The sequence below is a fragment of the Delphinapterus leucas genome, chromosome 8, assembly GCF_059928025.1.
Source record: "Delphinapterus leucas isolate spDelLeu-1000000601 "Yukka" chromosome 8, BTC_Dleu_Yukka2, whole genome shotgun sequence".
In the NCBI taxonomy this organism is placed as follows: domain Eukaryota; kingdom Metazoa; phylum Chordata; class Mammalia; order Artiodactyla; family Monodontidae; genus Delphinapterus; species Delphinapterus leucas.
Window position 1 is genome coordinate 110426681 of NC_143136.1, and position 25821 is coordinate 110452501.

Sequence of the window (25821 nt, forward strand, 5' to 3'; positions counted from 1 at the left end):
GCAATGCTGAACATCCTTTCATGTGCCTCTTGGCCATCTGTATATCTTCTTTGGAGAAATGTCTATTTATATCTTCTGCCCATTTTTTGATTGGGTTGTTTGTTTCTTTGGTTTTGAGTTGTATGAGCTGTTTGTATATTCTGAATATTAACCTACAGGGAATTTTTTACGTTCTCTATATTTTTATGTATTGTTGGAATCCTTTTAATGAGAATGGATAATTAATATAATCAGAAAAAAGCCTTTTTTATTACAAAATAAAATTAGAGAACAATGAACAATGGAAAAATTCAATAGGAGGGTTGGAAATAAACTTGAGAAAATCTTTCCAAAAAAAATAAATAAATAAAAGATGATGAGAGGGAATGTGGAAATGGGAAGAATATTAGAGCCTTGTCAAGGAGTTACAACCTCTAACAGGAATTCCAGGGGGAAAGGAGGAAAGGAAATTATCAAGTAAATAATACATATTTTTCCCAGTAGTAAAAGTTGAGTATCTTGACTGAATGGGTACAGTGAATAAAAAGAAACTCACATCCGGGATTATCAATAAGATATTTTAAAACAATAGGGATAAAAGAGAAACCCCTAAAAGCTTCTAAATTAAAAAAAAAAAACCCAGGCCATACACAGATGGCTGGGAACAACATCATGAAGCTTCTCACCAGCAGCATTTGATACTAGAGCACAGTGAAGCAATGCCTTCAGGTTTTTGAAGAGTAATTGCAACTGGGAGTTCTACACAAAGCCCAACTATCCACCAAGTATAAAAGTTAAAAAAAAAGATTTTTTTTTCAGACATGCGAAAAACTCTACATCTATACCTCCTATGTACTTTTTCTTAGGAAGCTACAGGGAGATATTTTTGAGCACAATATAGGAGTAAAGGTAGACACAGGATCCAAGAAACAGGAAATCAGAGAAGAAAGTTATGCAGAATTCCTGGAGAACAAGTCATCGGAATTACAGCAGTAGGTCAGAGGGTTTCAGGAGGAAGGCCTCTAGGAGAAAGGAGAGACTTGATAGAATACTGACATGTTTGAACATTTGGAAAATGGGTTATAGGTGATCTGAGAGAGAGTTAAGTTTAAGGACAGACTTACAGAAAATCACACATTTGAAAAATGCAACCATTATTAACTCCAGAAAAAAAACAAAAGAAGTGTCACTATAGTCCACTACTTGGCTTTACATTGAATAATATTTACACGCCCACAATGATATAAACACTTGCTGCTGATTTAGCCATAAAGTGGGAAAGATATTAGGAGGATAGGAATGCAGAGGGGACGGAATTCGAGATGCTGATTCTTCATGACTACCATGACTGGAGGTTAATAGATAACATCTTAAATAATAAATCAAAACAGCAGTTTAAAATTATTATTAAAACCTAACTTGATTGTCTCTAGGTGGGGGAGGGACGAGCCAAGTGGCTATCTTGTTTTCAAAGGAAGTCTTCTAACCCTTCATTATTCCGAGTTGGGGGTGGGGGAGATCAGCAGTGTCACATCACATGGAAGCTGGTTAGAACTGCGTCTTCGGGTCTCGCCCATACACCTAGTCAGAACCCATATCCCAACAGAGCCCAGGTGATCTAGATGCACTTTAAACTCTAAGAAGCACTATCTTAGCACCATTTTATAACTATGCGCATGCATAATTTTGATAACTTTTTAAAAGTAAAAGGCAAAAAACCCTACCCTCAAAAACAGGGAGAACAAAGCATTCCCCAAAGCTTATTTACAAGGATGTTCAATGTGGCATTATTTAAAAAGTTGTAAACAACCTAACTGTTCAAAACAGTAGAAAATTGGTTAGCAATTATGATGCCTACATATAAATGAATACCACGCAGCTATTAAACTAATGATATAAATGTTTTTCTCTAATTAAACTTTTAAGTTTGATATAATTGTAGATACTCATGCAGATGTAAAAAATACTACAGAGAGATCCTGTGTACTTTGTACTCAGATTCTCACAATGTTACACTTCAATATCACAACCAGGATGAAACACTGATACAACTGACAGACCTTACTTAGATTTCCCTGTTTCCTTCACAGTTATTTGTGTGTGTGCCTGTGTGTGTGTGTGTGTGTGCCTGTGTGTGTGTGGTATATTTAGTTCTATGCAGTTTTATCACACATGTAGGTTCAAGTATCCACCACCACAGTCAAGATACAGAACAGTGTCATCACTTCAGGATCCTTTTATAACCTCACCCACTTGGCTCTTCTCTAACCTCTGGCAATGAGTAATACATTCGTCATCTCTTTATTTTTTTCACTTTAAGAATGTTATATGGATGAGTTTCTATAATATATAACCTTTTGGTATTGTCTTTTTTCCTGCTCATTGTAATTCCCTGGAGATCCATTGAAATTGTTGCATGAATCAATAGTTCACTATTATTCATACCACGGAATACTACTATTATACTATATTATAATACTATTCCATGATATGGATGTACCACACTTTGTTAACCATCCACCCATAGAAGGATATCTGGGTTGTTTCCAGTTTAGGGCTATTATGAACAAAGCTGCTATGAACATTTATGTTTATAAATGTTTATAAAGGTTTATGTGTAAATTAAGTTTCATTTCCCTGAGACAAACGCAAGAGTGTGCAGTTGCTGGGTCATATGATAAACCCAGGTGTAGCTTCATAATAAACTACCAGACCTTTCTCCAGAGTAACTGTACTGTTTCACATTCCTACCAGAAATGTGCAAGATACTGTTTCTTCACATCCTTACCAGTATTTGGAATTCTGATATATTTTTATTTTAATCATTCTGATTGTGTTTTAAATTTGCATTTCTTTGATGGTTAACGATGTCAATAGTCTTTTGATGTGCACATTTGCCATCTGTATATCCTCTTTGATGAAATGTCTTTTGTCTGTTTTCTAGTTGGACTGTTTGTATTTTTACTGTTGAGTTTTGAGAGTTCTTTTACATTCTAGAACTACTCCTTTGTTGGATATGTGGTTGGCAAATAAAGTCCCCCCAATGTGTAGCTTATCTTTTCATCCTCCTACCAGAGTCTTTGCAGAGCAAAAGATTTTTGATTTTAATGTAGTCCAATTTATCATTTTTTTCCATTATGGATGTACTCTTTACTATCTTCTAGACCCAAAGATTTTCCCCTGTTCTAAAAACTATATAGTGTTATGTTTTACATTGGAATGTGTGATTAATTAATTTTGAGTTGTTTTTGAATAATGTGTGACGTTTAGGTTGAGTTTGTTTTTCCCATGGATGTCCAAATGCCTTAGCACTGTTTGTTGAAAAGACTATTGTTCTTCCATTGAATTGTTGTTTCACCTAGAAACCAGTTGAGTATATTTGTGTTGGTCTGTTTTGGGGTTCTCTACTCTTTTCTAGTGATCTATGTGTCTATCCCTCCCCCAATACCACAATATCTTGAGTACTTTATAGAGTAGCCTTAACTAATACTGAGTAGGCAGATTCCTCTCACTTTATTATGTTTTTTCAAAATCGTTTTAGTTATTCTAGGGACTGTTCCTCTCCATATAAATTTTAGAATACAAAAGATTTTTCAAGGTTGGAAAATGTTCACAATGTACTCCTGCCACCCTCATTTAAAATCTCTAAGTAGAAACAGCACCTTGGATCCTTGCTACCCCAGTCAGAGAAGAGTACAGGTGAAGGTCAGGAAAACTACCCAGCATTCATTCATAAAGTTGATGCTATACCTAGCAGAGACCTAAGAGATCACCTAGTCCCATCCTTACATTTAAGGAAACTGAGTCCTGATGTGGTCTTATTCCAAGGTTCAGAGTTAGTAAGTAACAGAGTGGGGAACAAAACATGCACAGGTGTTCTAAATTTCTAGGTTCCCCTGTTCCTCTCACCCTCCCACAGCTATTCCTCTTCTTGCTTCCCCTTGATCTTGGTTTCCTTCTAAGCCCCCTTAGCCAGGAGTGCAAACCAATCTATGTACAAGTGAGATTACCAATAAGATGCTAGAAATTGCTTTTCCTGGAATCATAAGTTCTTTGCCCCTGCACCTGAAATTGAAAAGGGAAGAAATCTCTACATTTCTTCTGTAAACAGCACCTTTTACACCCGAGGACTGCTTCCTCCTGTTCTCCATCATACAAACACACACAAGTATGCTATGATCTCCCCAGTGTAAGCCAACATTGTGGAGGGCTAAATGATATGGCTGTCTGTAGGTGAGGGAATTCTTCCAGGACACTAAGTTGGGCTGGACTTGAGAGGGCCATCTGAGAGGCTCTAATGTTAGACTCCACACTTCTAAGTCAAGGGAGCCCCCATCTCATTAACCTTTTCAATTTCTTAATTACATTTCATTTTTTGTACTCCTTTCAATATCTGAAATAATCTTATTTGCCCAACTATTTATTTACTCTCACCACACCTGCCCTTCTCTTGAGGACAGAGAGCTTTATAGATTCTTCAATGCTAGTGCCTAGAATATTGCCTGGCCCACAGCTGGTGTTCAATAAATATCTATCAAATTGAAAAAGAACAAGGCGAGAGGATGTGGTCACCTGGACGGCAACAGTACATACAGCTACAGTGATGAAGACTCTGAAATGGCACAGGGATGGAGAGACAGACCAATGGAACACAAAGTTCAGTTTTAGACATCTCAGAGACCTAAATGTAAAAAACAAGTCCATGAAAGCTTTAAAAAAGGTAATTTAGGGGATTCTAGTCATGACCTGGGGGTAGAGAGTAGATGGATACACTTGAAAACATTAAAATTAAGAACTTCTGTTCAGCAAGAGATACCACCAAAGAAAGAAAAAGACAAGCCATGGAGTGGGAAATGATATCGGTGGCACATTAACCAACAATGCAATTGTATCCAGAATACGTACAGTCAGTAAGAAAAAGACAACCTCATTGACAAATGGACAAGAGATTAGGTCAGACACAGCCCCAAAGAGAATATCCAAATTGTCAAAAAGCATTTAAAGGGTGCTTAGCCTCTTTAGACATTGGGGAAATGCAAATTAGGACCACCTCTACCCACCAAGCAGAATGGCTAAAATTGCTTGACAACATCAAGCAAACGTTAATGAGAATATGGGGCAAAGGAAACTCTTACAGAGGGAGTGTAAACTGGCACAATCCCTTTGGAATAATATTTGGCAGTGTGTAGTAAAGCTGAAGATATGCATGCCCCAGTGACCCAGCCATTTCACTCCTAGGAGGTGCACCCAACAGAAATGCATGTCCACGTGCAGTAGGCACCTGGGCACGAACTGTCCTAGCAGCAACAGCTGACTGATACACACATTGTGGTATGCTGATTTGAAGTCATTGTACATAATGATGAAAATAAAAGAACTTTAGGTGCACACCACAAGGATGAGTCTTAACATAATCAGAGCAAACAGAATGGGTAAGGTTTAAAGGAATACATATGGTTGTATTTATGTAAAGTTCAAAAACAGGCAAAAGTAAACTGCATCGTTTGGGGGTGCAAGTTAAGCAGTAAAATTATAATGAAGGCAAGGAAGTGAATATCATAGAAGTTGGCACAGAGGCTAGGGCCAGTTAGGAGGAAGGATTCTCGGAGCAGGAAGGGTAGTAGTGTGGTGTTTCTTGACTCAGGTGGAGGTTACTCAGAGTTTCTGTCACAGAAATATATTATCTACACATTTGTGTACTATGCTTTTCTGTATGATTCTGTATTTCTCAACTTAAAAGAGCTTTAAAGAAACAAAGTGCAGGATGTGAAATCTTGGAAAATTAAAGCCTCTTTAGATGGCATGATCATAACCATGTTAAGTACATAAAATTTGTTTATAGAGTGAAATCTGGAAGTAAATTTAACAAAATGTTACGAATGGTTGTTTTGGAATAAAAGAACTCTTGCTTCTCAAGAGCATTGTGGAAGGAAGAAATGGGAACACTGCTGAATTCCTTGCAAATTGCTCCTGCAATCATAGCCTGCTCTCCCAGGAGCAGCCACTAGATGGAGGCTCAGCCCTAGCTCTAAGTTCAGTTTCTGTCCATTACTGCCCAGGGCTTCAGCTAGAGCAAACGTTTCAGAGCTTTCCCCACCTTCCCTTCCTGTGTTCATGTATCTGCCGCTCTCTTTCCTTTGTACATGTTCTGATGCACAAGTATAAGAGGCCTTCTCACTCCTCCTGTGAGATTTGAAATAGAAAGAGGAATAGGAATGAACATTGATCCAGTACCTGCTTCATGCCTGACCCTTTCCTGGGCAGTTTACAATCACCTCACTGCTTGCTAAACACAGCAGGCTGTCCAGGTGTTTGCTGAAACCCTCTGCACCTGCTCCTCCCGTAGACAACACCTCCTGAACACAGGGACAATCTCAAGGGAATGTTGTTTTCCACTGTGTACATATATACACATATACATTTGTATGTATAGCACTGTTAAGTCAGTTTTATGATTATATTATTTAGGTCCTAATAATCTTTTTCTACTACTTGCTTTTACTCTGAGTGAACTAACACTATAATGTCTTTATTTTTCAATCAAGTTCTCTATGTATTTCAGATAATCAAAAATTAAAAGGAGCAATGAGCAGCTAAGTTGGAGAAATGTCAGGAAGTGGGCACTCTTGTATCCTGCTATCTGTTAATGGTCACAATCATTTCAGAAAGTAACCTGAAATCTATTCAAATTAAAAACACATGTACTCTTTGGGACTTCCCTGGTGGCGCAGTGGTTAAGAATCCGCCTGCCAATGCAGGGGACACGGGTATCCGCCTGCCAATGCAGGGGACATGGGTTCAATCTCTCGTCCGGGGAGATCTCACATGCTGCAGAGCAACTAAGCCTGTGCACCACAACTACTGAGCCTGTGCTCTAGAGCCCGTGAGCCACAACTACTGAGCCCGTGTGCCACAACTACTGAAGCCCGTGCACCACAACAAGAGAAGCCACCGCAATGAGAAGCCCATGCACTGCAACGAAGAGTAGCCTGCTCTCTCCGCAACTAGGGAAAACCTGTGCGCAGCAACAAAGACCCAACGCAGCCATAAATTAATTAATTAATTAAAAAAACAAAAAACACATGTACCCTTTGATTGTGCAATCCCTCTTTTATATCCTTCAGAAATAAAAGCATCAATACCTCCAGACATCTGATCAAGGATGTGTTGCAGCATTACTTACAATGGCCCCAAACTAGAAATTACCTCAATGTTAATCAATAAAAAATTAGTTAACTAAAATACTATATAGCCATACTATGAAATAGCATGTGACTTTCAACTAGGGAACAATGTATATAAAGCCCCTGGAGGACTGTATTTGCTGTATTATTATTTTTAATTTTATTTATTTATTTATTCATTCATGGCTGCATTGGGTCCTCGTTTCTGTGCGAGGGCTTTCTCCAGTTGCGGCGAGTGGGGGCAACTCTTCATCGCGGTGCACGGGCCTCTCACTATCACGGCCTCTCTTGTTGCGGAGCACAGGCTTCAGACACGCAAGCTCAGTAATTGTGGCTCACGGGGCTAGTTGCTCCGCGGCATGTGGGATCTTCCCAGACCAGGGCTCGAACCCATGTCCCCTGCATTGGCAGGCAGATTCTCAACCACTGTGCCACCAGGGAAGCCCATGCTGTATTATTAAAGTAAACAAGATAGTTACAGAGTAATATGTGGGTATGATCCCACCGTGTAACCCTCTCTTCCCAAATCTCCCCCTTACAATCCTGTGTATGTGTGGTGATAATGCAGATCACACATAGACTGCTGACGTTATTTCCTTCTGTGGAATGGGATTGGGAGGTTTTGTTACCTTTTCTCTTCTACATCTGCATTGACTTTGTTTTTAACTTTACTAATAATAATTAAAAAAAATAAGTAACACAACAAGGAAAAAAATGCTTGAAAGTTAATGTTTAACTCTTTACCGATGAGGACATATGTTGAATAAAGTGACGTAATTTCAGCCGGTAGTGATCACCTTTGAATGTCTAATGCCTAATTCCAGCGTGCTGGGAACACACCCTGTGAACTCCCACCTCTCCCAGCTCGCTTCCTCCTAAGCAGCCCACACAGGGCCTGGAGGCCGGAGTGAGTGCCCCACGCCTGTTGGTTGCAGCCCACAGGTTGTCCCTGTGCTCAGGAGGTGTCGTCTATGGGAGGAGCAGGTACGGGGGCTTCAGCAAACACCCGGACAGCCTGCTGTGTTTAGCAAGCAGTGAGCTGATTGAAAAGGGGCCAGGAAAGGACCAGGCACGAAGCTAGCGCTGGATAAACGTTTGTTCCTATTCCTCTTTCTCTTTCGAATCTTACGAGAGAGAAGGCCTCATATGCGTGTACATCAGAACCCGTAGGAAGGCTAGAGAGCTCAGGGGAGAGGGAGACCCTCGGCACAGCTGGGTGGCTGACACCTGCCGCAGGCAGAGTGGCCAGCTCGCCAAAGGTGGGGCCTCGCCAGGACCCGGGAGGCAGCGTGCAGGGTGCCTGCACTTAGCCCTGCTCGGAGGCTAACGCTGAACCTGAGGCTCTTCCACACCAGCACAGCGCTGGGCACGTGGGAGACACTACACCTATTTGTCTAAAGAAGCAAAGGGGAGAGGGCACATGGTTTCAGGAGTGGACAGGGAAAAGGGAGGTTTGCTTCCACAGTCCCAAGACTACTCTTTCCGGAATTTCCCCAAAGCTACCTCCTTCCGAGGGCAGCCTGACTCGTGAGAAATCCCAAGCTGGTATACCCTTTCTTGTGCCTGACCCACCAGCCTGTTCCCTGTCGTCGGTGGATGCGTTTGCTTTGGGGGAGAGACCCTTTTCTTTTACCAGGAATTTCAGAAGCACCAATAATCTCTCTCCTTACACTGAAACAAATTCAACTGGATCAGGTTTAGATTTAAAAAATAAACCCATAAATATACTAGAAAACAACGTGGGGAAATTTCTTTTTCAAATTTCAGAGCGGGGAAGGATGAAGGTTGACATAAGAAAGCCTGCCTCAATCACCCGATACAAAATGGCCAAAGACTATGAACAGGCAGTTGATAGAAACGGGAATTCAGGTAGCTTGAATTACACAGGGAAAAAAGAGACCACACAAAATTACAATGAAATGCCAATTCCCACTTGTTTGGCAAATTCCAAGAAACTGGTCCGGCTGGGTTGATTCAGGTGGGGCATTCATGTGTGTTAGTGGGACGGTCTCCATGGAAGGCAGACTGGCCTTCCTTTCCCTCCTCTCCCCTCACTTAGGGAAATGTCATGTGTGGTCCCCTCCTTCTCGTGCCTTAGAAGGTAAATAAACAGGTTGGTGTGAGGCACAGATAACTCACCTCACTCCCAAGAAGGTCCTTAAGCGAGGGTGCTGTGCTCAGGCCACAGGGATGCTGGCCTCTTTTCCTGCTCTCTTCCTTCTCACCCTGGTCTAGTGCCTGCAGAGAAAGTAGGAGGCTTGTCCAGGCCTTGGGGCTTCCAGGGGCCTCTGAGCTGCTATCCACATGGCTGGAGCTTCCAAGAGAAACCGCTGAGATGGCCCTGCCCCTGCCAGGGTAGTGGAAATCCACCCGCTGGGCACCAGGCCTGGGGCTCTGGGGCTTGGGGCTCAGGGGCTTACAGGGCACACCTTGGCTTCCATATACCAGGCAACAGGTGGAGCTGGAGGGAAGGGTGTGGCTGATCCCAGCCTGCTGCCTCCCAGGACTGGTGGGTGACAAAGGCCAAGACTTTTCAGGAAAGTTACCTGAAGGTAGGTATTTACCACTTTCCTGAGTGCTTGTACATTTGATAGTTGGTTCACTTTTTCTCCTGTTATCTGAAGAGACCAAACTGCTGGATGACAAAGGTGTGGGGGAATGTGGGAGTGTCCAGTGATCTCTAAAAACGTAGCAGCTCTCTTTGTTCTCTGCCTGTTCCTCGCGGTGGCTACTGGTGCCTAGTGGGGAAGGTCTGGGGGGATTCAAGATCTCCGGTCCTGGAACCAGACTCACTAAGGAGGGCCTTTTGGAGCCTTCAGCATCTTTGCTTTTCAGAACTGTGCGCCAGGAGGTCTGGTGCAGCCTGCTCTTTTTCTTCTGGTCCTTGAAAGAACCTGGAAAACATTCACCAGTGTTCTCTTTTTCTAAAACTCTTGACTCAAAAAAATTTGCAAGGGTCTTATGAGCTGAGGCCAACCTCGCGCTGAGCCTTTTCTCTGGGGTTTTGAGTCTCTTGGCATCGCAGCTTTCTGAGGACTGTCTTCTGCTACCGAGGTCCCCACGCGTCTCCACATGGCCCCCTTCCGTCAGCCCTGCGAGCCCTCGGCCTGCGTCCTGGAAGCCCATCTCGGGAGAGGCGCTGGCGTGCGCGCAGCGTGGAGTCCCGACCCGGCCCGACGCGCTCTGCCCGCTGGCCACCGGGGGCAGACTGTCCGTGCACAGCTCCTCTAGGCAGTTAGAACCCCCAGGGCGGCTCCCTCCCGGGCTCTCGGCGGCCGAGGGCTTGCCTTTCCGTAAGGAGGTCACCTTGGGAAACGCCAGCCGCCTCCCGGGCTCCCGAGAAGCCTGGCGGAGCCGGCGGGGCGGTCCGGGCAGCCGGAGCGCACGGGTGCGGGCAGGGGCTTGGGTGCCGGGCCGCTTGTCCGCACCGCCCTCTGCTGCGCGCACTTCTAGCGTGTCCTCGGGGCCCTGGGCCCCGGGCGCCCCAGTAGCTTCTTCCCTGGCCGCCCGGGTCCCGGAGCTCTGGCTGGCCCCGGGCGGGTTCTCTTCCGCAGGCGCCCCTGTGCTCAGCAGGCCCCCTGCGGCGCGCCCTTGGGAAGACGTCTCTTCCCCGCCCGGGGGCCTCTCTTCCGAAGCCGCTTGGGGGATCAGAGCTGTCCCAAGCTCTACGGCCGGGGCCACCTGCCGAAGAGCCTCGTCTTCACTTCGCAGTCCGAGGGCTGCTGGCAGCTCACACTCATTGCGGTAAGTTTGTGGTTTCCCAGGCCGGGAAACCACACATGGGGTCGCTCCAGCACTGCAGGGAGACCCTGGTCTTTCCTCCAGAAACTCACAGGACTGTGTTTCTGGAAGAGGACCCACTTTCCTCCTGGTGGACTGCAGCCCTTTCTGCTCAACAGCTACAATGACGAGCGTGCCCTTAGAAGACGTGTCTGCTTTGGGCTCTAGCTGGAGGCCCTCTGCCAAGGGTGTGGCACCACCCTCGTGCCCCTGGTCACACTCCTCACCCCCACAGGGGCAGTGAGACACGGTGACTGCTGCGACTCCTGAAAAACCCTGCAAGGCATTTTTCGTGAAGTTGGGGTCTGGAACCATCACGTCTTCTGCTTCCTTTGAAGTGTCTGTCGTGCTTGATTTCAGGGTGGTCTCTGGAGCATCTGAGTGATTGCTTACTCCAGAGCAAACCCCCCAGTCTTTGTTCCACACCTGTGACCTGCTATTGCTGGGATGATGTGGGAACTTGGCCCTATCAGGTGGCTTTCTTTTCTCACTGAGGATATACTTTGATGTGTAATTACTGGTTTGGTTTCCTGCCTCAACAGAAATGTCCTGAAGGTGCTTCTGTTTATCACTCACGTCCTCAGCATTTGGTGCCAGGCCAGCGCTCAGGGGTTCCTCTGTTCTGCTTTCTGGGCCGTGTCCCAACTTGCCCTCGGCTGGTACCAGCACTTCCTCTGCGTTGCAGCTCACCAACTCTGAAGTAAGGCATGAAGAGACTGGGCGGGACCTAGACTCCTGTCCGGACTGGTTTTCCAGCCAGAGGCTTTCAGAGGGCGTGTCCTGAGAGGCCCTTTTCCAGCTAAGAGCGCTGGGTTCACACTGATCCTCCAAACCAGGAGCCTTCCTTTGGGAAGCAGGAAGCAAATGAGACAGTTGGGTGGGAACAGGGTAAAGAGGGTGTTGTGTTCTTGGAGCCCGTTCTGCTTCTGTCCCTTCCTTCAGATGGCTCCCAAGCTTCACAAAGTTCTGCCCTAGAGGACCCTCAGAGCATCTTAAGGGAAACTCTGCTATGGAATGGGCCCTGTTCAGCGTCGTCGTGTGCTGACAGCAGTGCCTTGGGAATGCCTTGCCCTTGTCATCGGTCTTTTCTGGGGCGCTATGGCAAAGCTTGGCATGTAGGAGGCATGACGTCCCTAAAGGAAGCTGGCAGGTGGCATCAAAGCCGGGCTGGGAGCAGAGCAAGCCTGTGTTCAGTGCGGGGCCCGGAGTACTTCCCTTCCCTGTCCTGGCTCCCGGAGGGGCTGTGAGAGGCAGCTGGGTTCCCCTGTCCCTGTTGTGGATATTTGGCCAGCTCCGGCCCTGTTCACAGCACCAGAGAAGAAAGGGCCAGACCACTGGGATGCCCAGATAACTCTCAGACCTGGATTTCTGAAGAGAAAAACCAGAGGACCCCCTGAGGTCTTGTACAGTCACCGCCTTCGCTGGCGGGAGGCCGCAGCTGCCCGTGGGCCCCTGTGCACAGCCCTGTGTGTGGTCAGCAGTCCCTGCCAGCAGTGATGCTTGCTCCGGGCCGGCCACGTCCTCCCAAAGGTGCACGGCCCTCACTTCTCCAGCAACTGCAGCAAAGGCTCGTACCCCACTTTTGCAGGACTCTTCCTTGAAGTCAAGGTACAGATCTAGTTCCTCTTCTGGGTCAAGCCCAGGGACACCACTTGAATGCTGCTCCTGAAGGGTTCTGGATGCTGGGGTGTCAAGGCATCCCCCACGTGCTTCTCTGTCCTCAGAGGTACCATCTGGAGTGAGGCAGATTCCCCCTAGGAGGTCACCACGCAGGGGCTCTGTGTCGGAAGCACTTTCAAAGGGGTCAATTTTTGTGTCTGATTGACTTTCACTCTGGTGGGACAGTGTCTCAAAATCACTGTGGTCTGTTTCCCAGCTCCGTCCCTGTTCCTCTGGTTCTGTGGGAGGAGGGGGGAGCTCCTTGTCTCCAATCTCACCTTCACCTGGCAGGTGTACACTTGGCTCTGGAGTCTGGAAGGGCAAGAAGAGAGGAGTCACAGACAAGGCCTGAGGACATCTGCACACATGTACACTGCACCTGCCTTTGTCAGAAGGAAGAAGGTTCAGAAATGTTTCATTTGTTCCCCATGTGAAGAGAAAAACCAGAGGACCCCCTGAGGTCTTGTACAGTCACCGCCTGTAGGAAGAGAGTGGTAAATATGAAGAGGTACCTTTTTTTTTTTGCAGTACGCGGGCCTCTCACTGTTGTGGCTTCTCCCGCTGCGGAGCACAGGCTCCGGACGCACAGGCTCAGCGGCCATGGCTCACGGGCCCAGCCGCTCCGCGGCACATGGGATCTTCCCGGACCGGTGCACAAACCTGCGTCCCCTGCATTGGCAGGCGGACTCTCAACCACTGCGCCACCAGGGAAGCCCAAGAGCTACCTTTTATTAGCACAGAAAAGAAGAGATGGAGCCAAACCCAAACAGTAGGGAGAAAGTGTAGCACATAGTTAAAGCAACCCTATTAAAAATCAGAATAGGCGGACTGAGCATGTGCAGTTTAAGTACGAACTGTTGTCTGAGTCATGGTGAGAAGCATATCTGTGCCTAATGTTTTCAGCAAGAAAGAGCAAATGAGTATATGTTTGCTTTGTGTTCTGTTTGTTGTTATGTAACCAATTAAAGTCAAGGCTCTTACACTTAGAAGTGTTTTCTGAGTTAGGTTTGCTGCATCCAAAAGAAAGAAAAAAAAAAACCCACACACAAGAATTATTGAAATTGCAATCATATTTTGGGATGTTATAAATGCCCAAGACAGCTTTGAGAACAGGAGGAAAAGTAGAGAACTTGTGCAAGTATTTGCAGAGTTTCATTCTCTCATTACACATTTTTCAGTCAACTTGTTATAATATCATTTATATGCATCCATTTAAAGTGTATAGATCTGGGGACTTCCCTGGTGGTCCAGTGGTAAAGAATCTGCCTTACAATGCAGTGGACATGGGTTCGATTCCTGGTCAGGGAACTAAGATCCCACATGCCGCAGGGCAACAGCCCACGTGCCACAACTACTGAGCTTGCGCACCTCAACTCAAGAGCCTGCGTGCCCACATGCTCTGGAGCCCGCATGCCACAACTAGAGGAGGGAAAACCTACAGGCCACAACTAGAGAGAAGCCCACGTGCTGCAACGAAGAGCCCGTGCACCACAACGAAAATGATCCCACATGCCTCAACGGAGGTCCCGCGTGCTGCAACTAAGACCCGATGCAGTCAAAAAAAAAAAAAAAAAAGTGTACAGTTCTGAGCGTTTTGACAAATGTATACACCCATGTAACTACCACCATGGTAAAAATCCTATTTCCTTTCCCCAAAGAAGTCCCTGACCCTCCCCAGTCACTCCTCATCTTGAGGCAGGAGATAGATGGGCCCCAGGCTGAACAGCTGAAGTTTCTTCCCTGTGGACAGAAACTCCACAACAGCAGGAGCGAGAGAGGAGGCCGGACCCTGCCCAGATAAGAGATAAAAAACCCCACATATTCCTCGTTCTCAAAGTCAAAGAGACCTTCCCTACTACACATGTGCAGAAAGGCTCCTTGGGGGTCAAAAAGGGAGGGGGCGCCACCCCATAGTAGGTGATGTCAACCTTCCCACAGGCCTCTTCGCTAGAATCCATCTTGGCTAAGAGATGTGCCCACACTCATGGGAGGACCCTGAGATGTTTGGTACCAAATACAGACTTAGTATCAGGCAAAGCAAGATGACTGGTCAAAGGAAACCTGGAAGAAATGCCCCATAAAATTGATTCAAACTACCACGAGGGCGTGACTTTCTCTCTGAGCCCGCCCGTGTGTCTATCCACACGTACCCTTTTTCCTCTTAATAAACACTTCACTTGCTTCACTACTTTCTGTCTCTATGTGGAAATTCATTTCTACACAGCTGACGGGCCAGGGCCTTGTCACTGGCCACTGGTCCCTGGTGGTCTAGTGGCTAGGATTCAGCACTCTCACAGCTGCCGCCTGACCTCAAACTCTGGCGGGGAACAGAAAGCCTGCTTCAAGCCTCTGCAGGCCGAGGCCACCCGAGACCCTCTCCCTCCCTGTGCCCTGTTTCTGCCACACAGTCTAGATTTGCCTTTTCTAGTTTCAGATGACCAGAATATGCAGTATGTATTCTTTGGGGGCTGGCTTCTTTCTCTCAGCATAATACTCTAGAGATTCATCCATGTATCTTGGTTATAGCATGTATTATACATACAACAACACCTTGAACTTTGTGATAACGCTGTACCCAGCATTCAGTTCTCAGACGCTCCAAAGATTCCCCAGGCTCGGAGTAGGACAACCACTTGGCCCTGCGTCTAGCTAAGGCTCCTTTGCACAAACTTGGTACAGAAGCTGTTCACTCAACCAGCCCTTCCCAAGCACAGGTTCTGAGGACTTGTCATTAGAGGCTTCTCAAAATAAAATTGCTTTTAATCCTCTTTACCTAAGAGGAGAAAAGCAGACAAACACCAAAGCATGTGATGTGTGAGGTATTTAAGCTACAGGGTAGATTCAGAAAATCGGAGATAATATGATACTATAGTTTCGAATATGTCGCAAAGCAGAAAGGAGTTGGGAATAGGAAAGGAAACATTAAAAGTCAAACCATTTGGAAAGCAGGGCTGTGTGGTGGCCACGTGATATCCAAGAAGAGGGAGGAATTAGGGAAGCCCTGGTCTCCCCCAAGTCCACTGCAGGCACGTGCTCCCGTGGTCCAACTCCCAGGTGGCAGGCCCCTCACTGCGGCAGGAACAACAGTCTCTGGCCTACAGAGACTTCTGCTTCTGCTCAGTGACTCCTGCCGTCAAGAGCACCTCCGTTCCCTCACCTCGCCGACCTTTTATTAAACTGGGAAGGGACCCCTTGACCATAGAGCGTTTCCTCAGCTCTGTCATAGCTCGATGTCACCTCACAGACTCATATGGGCATCAATACTCACGTTTCAGGCCCAGAGAATTCCAAAGTCCCAAATTCCAAATGACCAATGATCTGGACATTGACTACGCCAAGATGTCAGAGGTCTCACTCCTGACCCCACCCCCTGCTCAGCATGGTGACCCAGGACACTGCCAGTTAAAGGAACTGTACTCCCTGCCTCGGTCTTGATGAGAGTCAAGACTTTCTTTGACTTCCAGGTATGCTGGCACGAGATCTCACTCTGTTTCAACGAAAATAAAAAGCCTTTGTTGGGGACGGGGTTGGGGGGACCCCTCTAAACTCTCTCAGATTACAAAATTGGTATAGTCTGTGCAAGATCACTGGAAATCCAGCTTTAATATTCCTTAAAGTGTTTAAATGCTGAATATGAAGAGTACCTTTTTTAAAAAAAGCATCTGATTTGGTTGAATATTAGATTCTAAATCTTATGAAGAAAGTTTTTTTTTGCCCCCTGAGTTGTTTCAGGAGTAATTCTCAAATATGTAACTTCTCAGCACAAATCCATATAATTTCAAGGTTATCCCTCAGGGATGGTCTGGGGATTGAATCTACAGGCAAAAGTGTTCTTTTTGCTGAAGCTCAGAGTTATGTCTGGGGGTTAGAGGTGGGTCAGATTTGAATGTTTTTAAGCAAAAAAGCTCTCTTTATTTTGTCACAGGCCTGGCACTTCCTAATTGTCTTATCTCTATAATTTTGTGAGGCTTCAGACACTAGGGCAAGGTGTTTGGACTTTCTCCTGTAAGAAACAGAGAGCTGCACGCAGTGGGTGTTTGCACAGAGGGATGAAGTGGTGCCAGACAGTACATTGGGGAGTTGAGAATGGTGTTGACAAATGGGCTCCAGCACCCTGCCCCCAACCCTCCCGACTTTCACTTCTTCCCTCACCTTCAGTCACCGGGCAACAAACCTCTCTCCATCAGAATTCCTGCCCCCATCCCCCAGAGCACCCCATCATCTTCCCTTTTCAAACTCCTCAGTAATACAATTTACATTTTATCTCCACACTTCCTCATCTCCCATTCAGTCTTTAAAAAACATTAGTATTTGATGACAAGACATATCCCTTCTAAATACAAATTCAGTTGCAAGCCATTAGTTTTAATAGGTGGTATTTGCATTATCTTGCAGTTCCATTGTTTTTCTAACTTCCGTTATGATTTGTTCTCTGACCCATAATTTATTTAGAAGTAGGTTTTGGTTATCTTTTTGTTTCTGATTTCTATTGAATTACATTGTAATCAGAGAGTGTGGTCTGTATGTTTCTTTGAGATTAGTTGAAACTGGCTTTATGGCACGGTACAAGCTCCTGTTGAAACCACCGGTAATCATTAGTTAAATCCGTGTCACTTGTAATCTGCCTTCATTAATCAAAGTCATTTTAATTGTTTCTACAAAAGACTTGCGTTTCCTCCCAGTAGCAATAAGCCTAAACAGTAAGATGTTTGCCTCGTTGTTTTGCAGAGTCAGCTGTCTAGTTGAAGCTGAGCTGGTTAAGACTGCATGGGACCCCGACCCTTCAACGGGACCTGCTCCAGTGTCCGCTCAGTGACCTTTTGAATCTGCAGAGGCGGGCAGCTTAGTTATGGCTGCACAGAACTGCGATTATCACACCTTTTTCCAATCACCTTTCCCCACGCTGTATTCTTTAGCCCCTAAATACCCCGAGGCCCGCTTTCAGGAGGCGGATTTGAGATTTGGTATGCAGTCTTCACGCTTGGCTGCCTGACAAAATAAACGAATAAACAGTCTCCTAGGGCTTTCCTGGTGGCGCAGTGGTTGAGAGTCCGCCTGCCGGTGCAGAGGACACGGGTTCGTGCCCCGGTCCGGGAAGATCCCACATGCCGCGGAGCGGCTGGGCCCGTGAGCCATGGCCGCTGAGCCTGCGCGTCCGGAGCCTGTGCTCCACAATGGGAGAGGCCACGACAGTGAGAGGCCCGCATACCGCAAAAAAAACCCCAAAAAACCAAGAGTCTCCTGCTGCAAGCGTCCCGTCAGCGTTTTGGCTTGCTGGCAGACGGCAAAACGGACCTGGTTCTGTAACACTGTTTCATAAGTGTTCCATGGGTGTTTGAAAAGATCGTGTATTCGCTGCTTGTTCATTCAGGATTTAATAATAGCTCATCAAGCTTGTTCAGTGTTAAATCCTTGTCAAATCCTCATAATTTGACTAGTTTTTCATCTGCTATTAAGTACGTTGAAATCACCCTCTGTAGTGCTGCGTTTGTCAATTTCCTCTTTTAGTTCTGTCATCTTTCAGTTGACACGTTTCAGTGTTATGTTAGTAGGTGCATAAACAAGTTCTGGCTCTTTTTATTATTTCTTAGTAACTCTCTTTATCCCTAATAAAAGTTTCTACTTTCAAGGCTGTCTTCTCTAATAAACCTACATCAACTTTCTTTGGGTTAGTATTTGCCTAGTATATATTTTTCCATTCTTTCTTTTTCAGTCTTTCTATGTTCCTTAGGTGTGTTTTTCATAACTAACATAGAGCTGGGTTTTCAAGATCCAACATTTCAATCGCTTAACCAGAGAGTTTAACCAGCGAGCATTTATTTGGGTTTCTATCTATCATCGTACTTCATTCTTTTTAGCTCCACCCCCCTCTTTTTCCCCTGGGAATTTCCTTTTCTTTTTTTTTTTAATGTGAACTCAACAATGGTTTGTTTAAGAGCATATGTTTAAAGGAATGTAGAGCTCTGAGAAACTGTTCCCGGGCTATAGTCCTCATTTTGCCCCAAATGAATCTTAGCTCACAGCTCTCACGTTGTGCATTTTCCTAAGTTGACACTGCCTTCCTTTCTTTCTTCTCTCCTCCTTCTCTCCCTTCCTTCCTTCCCTCCCTTTCACTATCTTTTTTACAACCTTATTGAGGTATAATTGACATAAGTAACTGCACATTTTTCAAGTGTACAGTTAAAGTTTGTGTGAAACCGTCATACATCTGTGAAACCATGACCACGAGCAAGATAGTGAACATTTCTCTTGCTTCCAAAAGTTCCCTCATGCTTCTTTATAATCCCTCCCTCTCATCTCCCCTCCATCCCCAGGCGATCTTTATCTGCTTTCTGCTACTATAGATTAATTTGTATTTTCTAGAATTCCATATAAATGGAATCATACAGTATGTATTTTTTGTCCAGCTTTTTTCACTCAGCACAATTATTTTGAGATTCATCTATGTTGCATGTGTCAATAACTGGTTTTATTGCTAAGTAGTGTTCTGTCGTATAGATATACCACAATGTGTTTATCCACTCACCTGCTGAGGGACATTTGAGTTGTTCCCAGTTTTTGGCTTTTCAAATAATGCTGTACAATTCTGTACAGACATGTGCTTTCATTTCTCTTGAGTCAATACTGAGGACTGGAATGACTGGGCCATATGGTAGGGGTATAGGTTTAATTTCTTAAGAAACTGCAAACTGTTCTCCATTCCCTTTTACACCACCCCCAGCAATATATGACAGTCCAGATGTTCCACTCCCTCACCCACATCTGCTATCGTCAGTTTTGTTAATTTTAGCCATCCCAGTATGTGTGAAGCAGTATCACATTGTGGTCTTAATTTGCATTTCCCTAATGACATATGATGTTGAGCATCTTTTTGTGTGCTTTTTTCTATCTGTACATCTTCTCTGTGAAGTGTCAGTTCAGATTTTTTGCCCACTAAAAAATACTGGGTTGTGTTCTTATTGAGTTGTAAGAATTCTTTATATATCCTAGATACAAGTCTTTTGTTGGATATATGTTTTGCAAATAGCTTCTTCCAGCCTGCATCTTGCCTTTTTATTAACAATGTTTTTTAAAAGCAAAAGGTTTTAATTGTGATGAAACCCAATGCATGGATTTCTTTTTTTCAGATCATGTTTTTTGTGTGTGTCTAATTTTAAAAACTTTGCAACCTAAAGTCACTAACTTTTTCCTGTCATTTCTTCTAGACTGTGGTAGACAGAATAATGCCCCTTTTCACTGAAGGATGTCCATGTTCTAATCTCTTCTGGAGGCTCGGAATGCCTAGGGCAAGAGGGACTTTGCAGATATGATTATGTTAAAAATCTTGAGGAGATTATCCTGGATTATCTGGGTGGGCCCAATGTAATCACAAGAATCCTTATAAGAGAAACACCGAGGCAGGAGAGTCAGGGAAGGAGATGTGATGAGGGAAGCAGAAATCAGAGTGACCCACGGAGGGGCTACAAACCAAGCAATGTGGGCAGCTTCCAGAATCTGGAAAAAGCAAGTAAACGGATTCTCCCCTAAAAGATTAGATCTCAAATGTTATCACAACAAAAAAGAAATGAAAATATCCCCCCTAGAGCCTCCAGGAAGGAGCATGGCCCTACTGACACCTTGACTGTGTCCCAAGTGATTGTCTGACAGTGCGAGTGTGTAGCAGCGTGGCACCAACAGGAGGCCCGTGTAACACGTAACCATGACGCCTTCTAGAAAAAGGACCTGGGCTTCTCTAGGGGCAGAGGTCCGTTTTTCTCTCTTGCCTTAGTCTACATTTCTGTCAATGGCTCCACAACACCAAGTGTGCTTACCTTACTAGATTTTGGGGAAGATGAAGTAAGGACATCAGAGCCCTCTGAAAATTCTAAATATTCTCCTAAACTCTAAGATATATTGACCACCTCATGTTAACCATGGAGACTAAACACCCCATTCTGTCAGTTCTCTTCACACCAGCTTGCTCACAAATACCTTGGGGACAGAAATTATATATCTTGCTATGATATGTCTTGTTATCCCCCATAGTATCTAGCAGAGGCTTGGTACAGAGTAGACACAAAGAAAATATTGGAGAAATCTAGAACTATACAGAATCACCACTGCAACGATGATTATTATAACTCTGTGGCTGTGAGCATATAAGCATTTTATATCCACAGGACATTTTCCCAAATGTGATATTCAAAGGTACATTCAGATTTACATGCACATCTTCCAATTATTGTGTGCACTAGAACTATGCCAACGGATACAGTATCTTCTTGTTTTGAGTTTTCCAATTTGTGTGAGAATATTTTAATACAGAAAAGAAATATTTTATTATTCTACTTGAGAAGCTTTTGTTGCTGTTTTTGTGGGTTTTGTTTGTTTGATTTTTTGTTTTCTTTAGGAAACTCACTCAAATAATTGGAATTAAACTGCAGTTCCTTTGAAGCCTCTGGCGAGAGGGGTGACTGTCCTCGAGGTGGTCTTCTGGTGGTTCAGGAGGCACTGTGATCCCTCCAGGGCATAGCTCAGGGCATGGCACACGAATGGTAAGATTTTTCCAGTAAATGTTTGTCAGGTGAATAAAGAAACATAAGGCAGTGACAGTTACACAGTGTGGGGTGGGGAGAGGCTAAAGCAGAACCAGACGAAAGTTGAGGAGGTCAGAGGTACCCAGAAGTTTTTTTCTTGCCTTAGTTTCGGAGCAAGTTTCCGTATTACCCACAGTCACATTCGCTCACTTAGCAAACCTCACTCCTCACAAAAGTCTGACATTTGAACCTGAGCTAATCAGGTTTATCTTTCATTCTTTGAAAGATGCAGGTTTCCAGGTCAATTATTCACACTGACAAGGTTCCAAGGAGGATGTATTATTCCCTACACTGTCCAAGGACTCAGGCAGTCTCTACCTCATTGCACCTAAAGTACACACTTCTCACCCATTTGTTAGACAAGGTGACAGGACTTCTACCTGGAAGTCCTTTCAGGCAGTCAATATGAGTTACAATATGATCCTGGGAGTATTACTGTTATGTTTATTTAAGAATATTTCTAGAATCCCAATTGGCCTTTCCCCTTAACTAGCCCCAATTCTGTACTCTCAGGCTGGATTTCCACATACACCAGAAACTATTTTCCAAGGTCCTGTAGTTATTTGCTGCTTTGTCTGATTTTCCTGGGAGAGCACGGATGCATTTGCCAAATTCTGGATTCAGGGTTGCTTAAGAAGTTGCCGTTTACTAGGAACTACTACGGGCCAGAAACTGCATCAATAAAAGACACACAAAACAAAGCCCTTCCTATCAGAGCAGCTGTGAACTAACAAGGGAACAAGCACTACACAACTAGCAAGGGTGCAATGGTACAAACAAGAACTGTCCACACATAGGAAAATGAGTAATTTCAGGGCGAGGAGGGTCTCAAAGGGTGTACATTTGAGCTGTGATGTGAGCGATGACGTTTCATGGGCACCAGGGGGAGAAGTGTGAAATGGGGAGTTGATGAGTGGGTAAGGCCACCACGGGGCCAAGTCGAAAACACTGGTCCTCAGGGCTCTCCATTTTTTCTAAGTCAAGTCTTTGCTACCACACCCCTTTCTTATCATTTAACACATCGCGTTGCACTCATCAGTGTCATTTAATAATATCAAAGGCTGGAGGTGCCCAGGGAACCAGGCAGACGTCGTCACTGCTCCCATGACACACACAAACACCAAACAAGGACACACGCATGTGTAACTACAAGTTGAGAGGCGGGCTAGGAAGCAAGAAAGCCCAAGAGGTTAGGGAAGGGCTCTGCAGGAGGTGACTAAGCAGAGCCATGCTTAATGATTAAGCTGAGCAGGGCCAGCCCTGGGAATGGTTGGGGAAGAGAACATTCCAGGCTGGGGGACAGGCCTGTGTGAAGACTCTGAGGTCCAGACACCTCGGCTCGACAGAACCAAAAGAGTGGGCCACTGTGACCTCACGGTGAGGGGAAAAAGAGGCAAAGGCTGGTACTGTGGGTCTCGTAGGTGGGTTGAGGAGTTGGATTTTGTTCCGAGTTCAAAGAGGAAACCAATAAAGAGTTTTAAACAGGGAGTACCATGATGGGGAATGTCTTTAAAGTCACCCTGGCTGCTGTGAGGCCAGTCAGAAAGTTACCATAGTCATTCAGTTTTCTTCTCTATTATGCTCTGGTGTCTCAAGGACAGGTGGGCCCCCAAACTCTTGCACCACTGAGTAACCCAAGTTGTGAGAAAGTAGCCCAGATTCCCTCCCCAGTGGGAAGAGGGCATTTAATCACAACTTTGAGAGGTTAAGAAAAAAATCAGTGACTCTCCTTGTGATGAGAATTTGCAGTTGTGACAAACTATTGCCACTGACATCCTGGGTGACTTTAGGTGGCTTACGTCCTCTTTCTGCACCTAAGCATCCTCATTTGTAAAGGAAGGCACACGAGTAGATTAGCATTTTAAAAACTGCATTCTGACTGCACCTTCTGCCCTGATATGAAAGTGAGTTCAAAGGAGCATCACTCTACCCTTATAATGAAAAAGCCAAATTAGTCTCACATTCATAACTATTATGGAGCCATCACAGAGCTGACATCAGAGCAAACTACTGGTCCCAAAATATGCAGAAAGACAGGCATCTGCAGGGAGAGGGGAAACCCAGACCTTCAAGGTCAGTATCAAGTGATCTAACGTAGGCATAATTGGAATCTTAGAAGGAGAAGAGAGAGAGAATAGGGCAGAAGAAATACTTGAAGCAGTAAGTCCAGTAATTTCCCCATATTAGCCATAGATATTAAAACCACAGATCCATACAGTTCAAAAAGGATAAACACAAAAGAAAAAAAGTTCACACTTAGGCATATCATACTCAAACTGTTGAAAACAAAAGACAAAGAGAAAATCTTGAAAACAGCTAAAGTAAAAAGAAACCATACACAGAGGGAAAAAAAGATAAGCGTTAGAGCAAAAATTTTATCAGAAACCATGTAAGCCAGGAGACAATGGAGTGACATCTTTAAGCAGCTGAAAGAAAAAAATATATTCAGCAAAAGAATCTTTCAAATATGAATAAGAAAGACTTTCTCAGACTAACTGAAACCAAGGGAATTAATTTCCAGCAGACCCACTGTATAAGCAATGGTAAAAGTTCTTCAGGCAGATGGAATATGATAGCAGACTGAAACCTGGATCTACACAAAGGAATGAAGAGTGCAAAACAGGAATAGAAGAGAACGTTCTTAACCTGATAAAGGTTAACTACAAAAAACATCATACTTAGTGTTAAAACCTGAGTGCTTTCTCCCTAAGACCTCAGCAAGGCAGGATGCTTTCTCTCACCACACCTAGTCAACATTGAATGTTGAAGTCTTAGCCAGTGTAATAAGGCAATAAAAAGAAATAAAAGGAATGCAGATTAAAACAGAAGAAACTGAACAGTCTATGTGTAATTTTCTATATAGAAAACCCCACAGAAACTAAAAAAGAAACCTCCTAGAATTAATAGGTGAGTTTAGCAAGGTGGTAAGATATAAGATCAAGAAACAAAATAAATTGCATTTCTATACACTAGGGGTGAGCAATTAGAATTTGAAATTAAAAAACTGCATTTACAATAGTAGCCAAAAATTATATCCCTAGCTATAAATCTAATGAAATATATTCAGGATCTATATACTGGTATTTCATCAGCATGGCTTTTTAATCAGCACTGGTGAAAGAAATCAAAAAAGACCTAAATAAATAAAGAGAATATGGTGTTTATGGATTTCAAGATTTAATATTACTTAATGTAATTACTTAATATTAAGTAATATTGCTATTATTAAGAAGCCAATTCTCCCCAATTTGGAACAATCTGAGTAACAAAATAAATAACCATATTATTGAATTATAACCCAAAGGATAGAATAATTACCCAAAGCCCATATTGATGTGAATAAGTGACTGAATAAATAAAAATCAGGGGAGAAGAGCAAGCTCTTCCTTGCAGAAAAATTCCAATTAATAAATGTGGAAGGAATGGTGAAAATAGAAAATCACTATTACAGCACCAGTAAGAGTTGCGTCAGGGAATATCTACAATGAACACTAAAATTATGTGTAAGAAGCGATCAAAAGGGTCATACTTTGACTGAGAAATCTCACTTGAGAGATTCTACCTTAAGGAAAGATTCTACAATGCGACATGTTCATGGAAGTGCTATTTGGAAAATTTAAAAAGGGAAATAATTTGTGTTCAACTATAGGAAAATGGCTAATCAAATTAAACAATATGCACTCAATGGAAAATTACACAGCCATAAAAATTTAATTCATAAAGGCTATTGAATAGTAGAGGAAATATATAATAATGCAGGCTAGAATTTTATGTATTATATGATTATAAATCATTAAAAAATACAAACTAACAAACAAAAAAACCCTGAAATGAAATATACCAAAGAAACAACATTTTTGTTACAGTCAAAATTATTTCTTCTTCAAAATTGTCACATCAAGTTGGTTACATTACTATTTTATAATTTTTAAATATTTGGAAACAATTTGATTCCTTTTATGTAATATGAATTATAGGTAATTCTGTTAATAATTCAAACAGACCTTCAGCTCCAGTAGAAAGGGCCTTCTACCTTCCCCATAGTGCTTAGTTGCAAGTCCTGATATGCAGAATAATCTCAATCGATATTTGCATAGTGATTGATTTCCAATATTCATAGCTATAGTGCTTGTTTCTCTTCAGGTGACAGCTTTGATCTCATCAGTGGGGAACCAGGACTCCCAACCCCACCTGGCAGTAATGAGGTGGAGCTCTCCATCCCCTGCCAGAGTAGGGCCAAAGGAGGTCTGCTAAGTCATAAGGTTTAAATAAGGTCTAGAGTTTGTTCCTGAGTTTTCTTTTTATCTCCCAAATATTCTGGGCTGGGAACCTGGAACCATCAACAGGCAGAAAGAAAGGAAGGAAAGAAGGGAGGGAGGGAGATGGGGAAGAGGAAAGAAGGATGAAGGAAGAGAAGGAGAAAAGTTTGCTCTGCTTCATTTCTGTGTTTATGGAGGTGACTGAGTGATGGCACAGAGAGGCTAATGCCATTGAAAGAAGATTTAGATTATGTACAGCTTCCAAGAGAAAGAGGCACACCATGTCACAGAGGGCCACATGGGGAAGCACCAGTGTTGGTCAGGAGGCAGAAGGAGCAAGGGGAATCCCTAGGCTAGAGCCTTTATTGAGGTTTCTGAGAGAAA

At 44.0% G+C, this 25821-nt stretch overlaps 1 protein-coding gene across 6 annotated transcripts in view; it reads right to left on the bottom strand.

Moving 5' to 3' along the window:
- Positions 1-25821, bottom strand: part of ARHGEF4 (Rho guanine nucleotide exchange factor 4) — a 250732-nt gene that overhangs the window by 129419 nt on the left and 95492 nt on the right. For 3 of the 6 annotated variants that reach the window (XM_089916941.1, XM_022590520.3, XM_089916942.1), the window contains exon 2: positions 9303-12914. The exons of the other annotated variants lie outside the window; for them this stretch is intronic. In XM_089916941.1, coding sequence (XP_089773067.1) covers positions 9303-12914 — 3612 coding nt within the window. The remainder of the gene's footprint in view (positions 1-9302; positions 12915-25821) is intronic. 6 annotated transcript variants of the gene reach the window in all.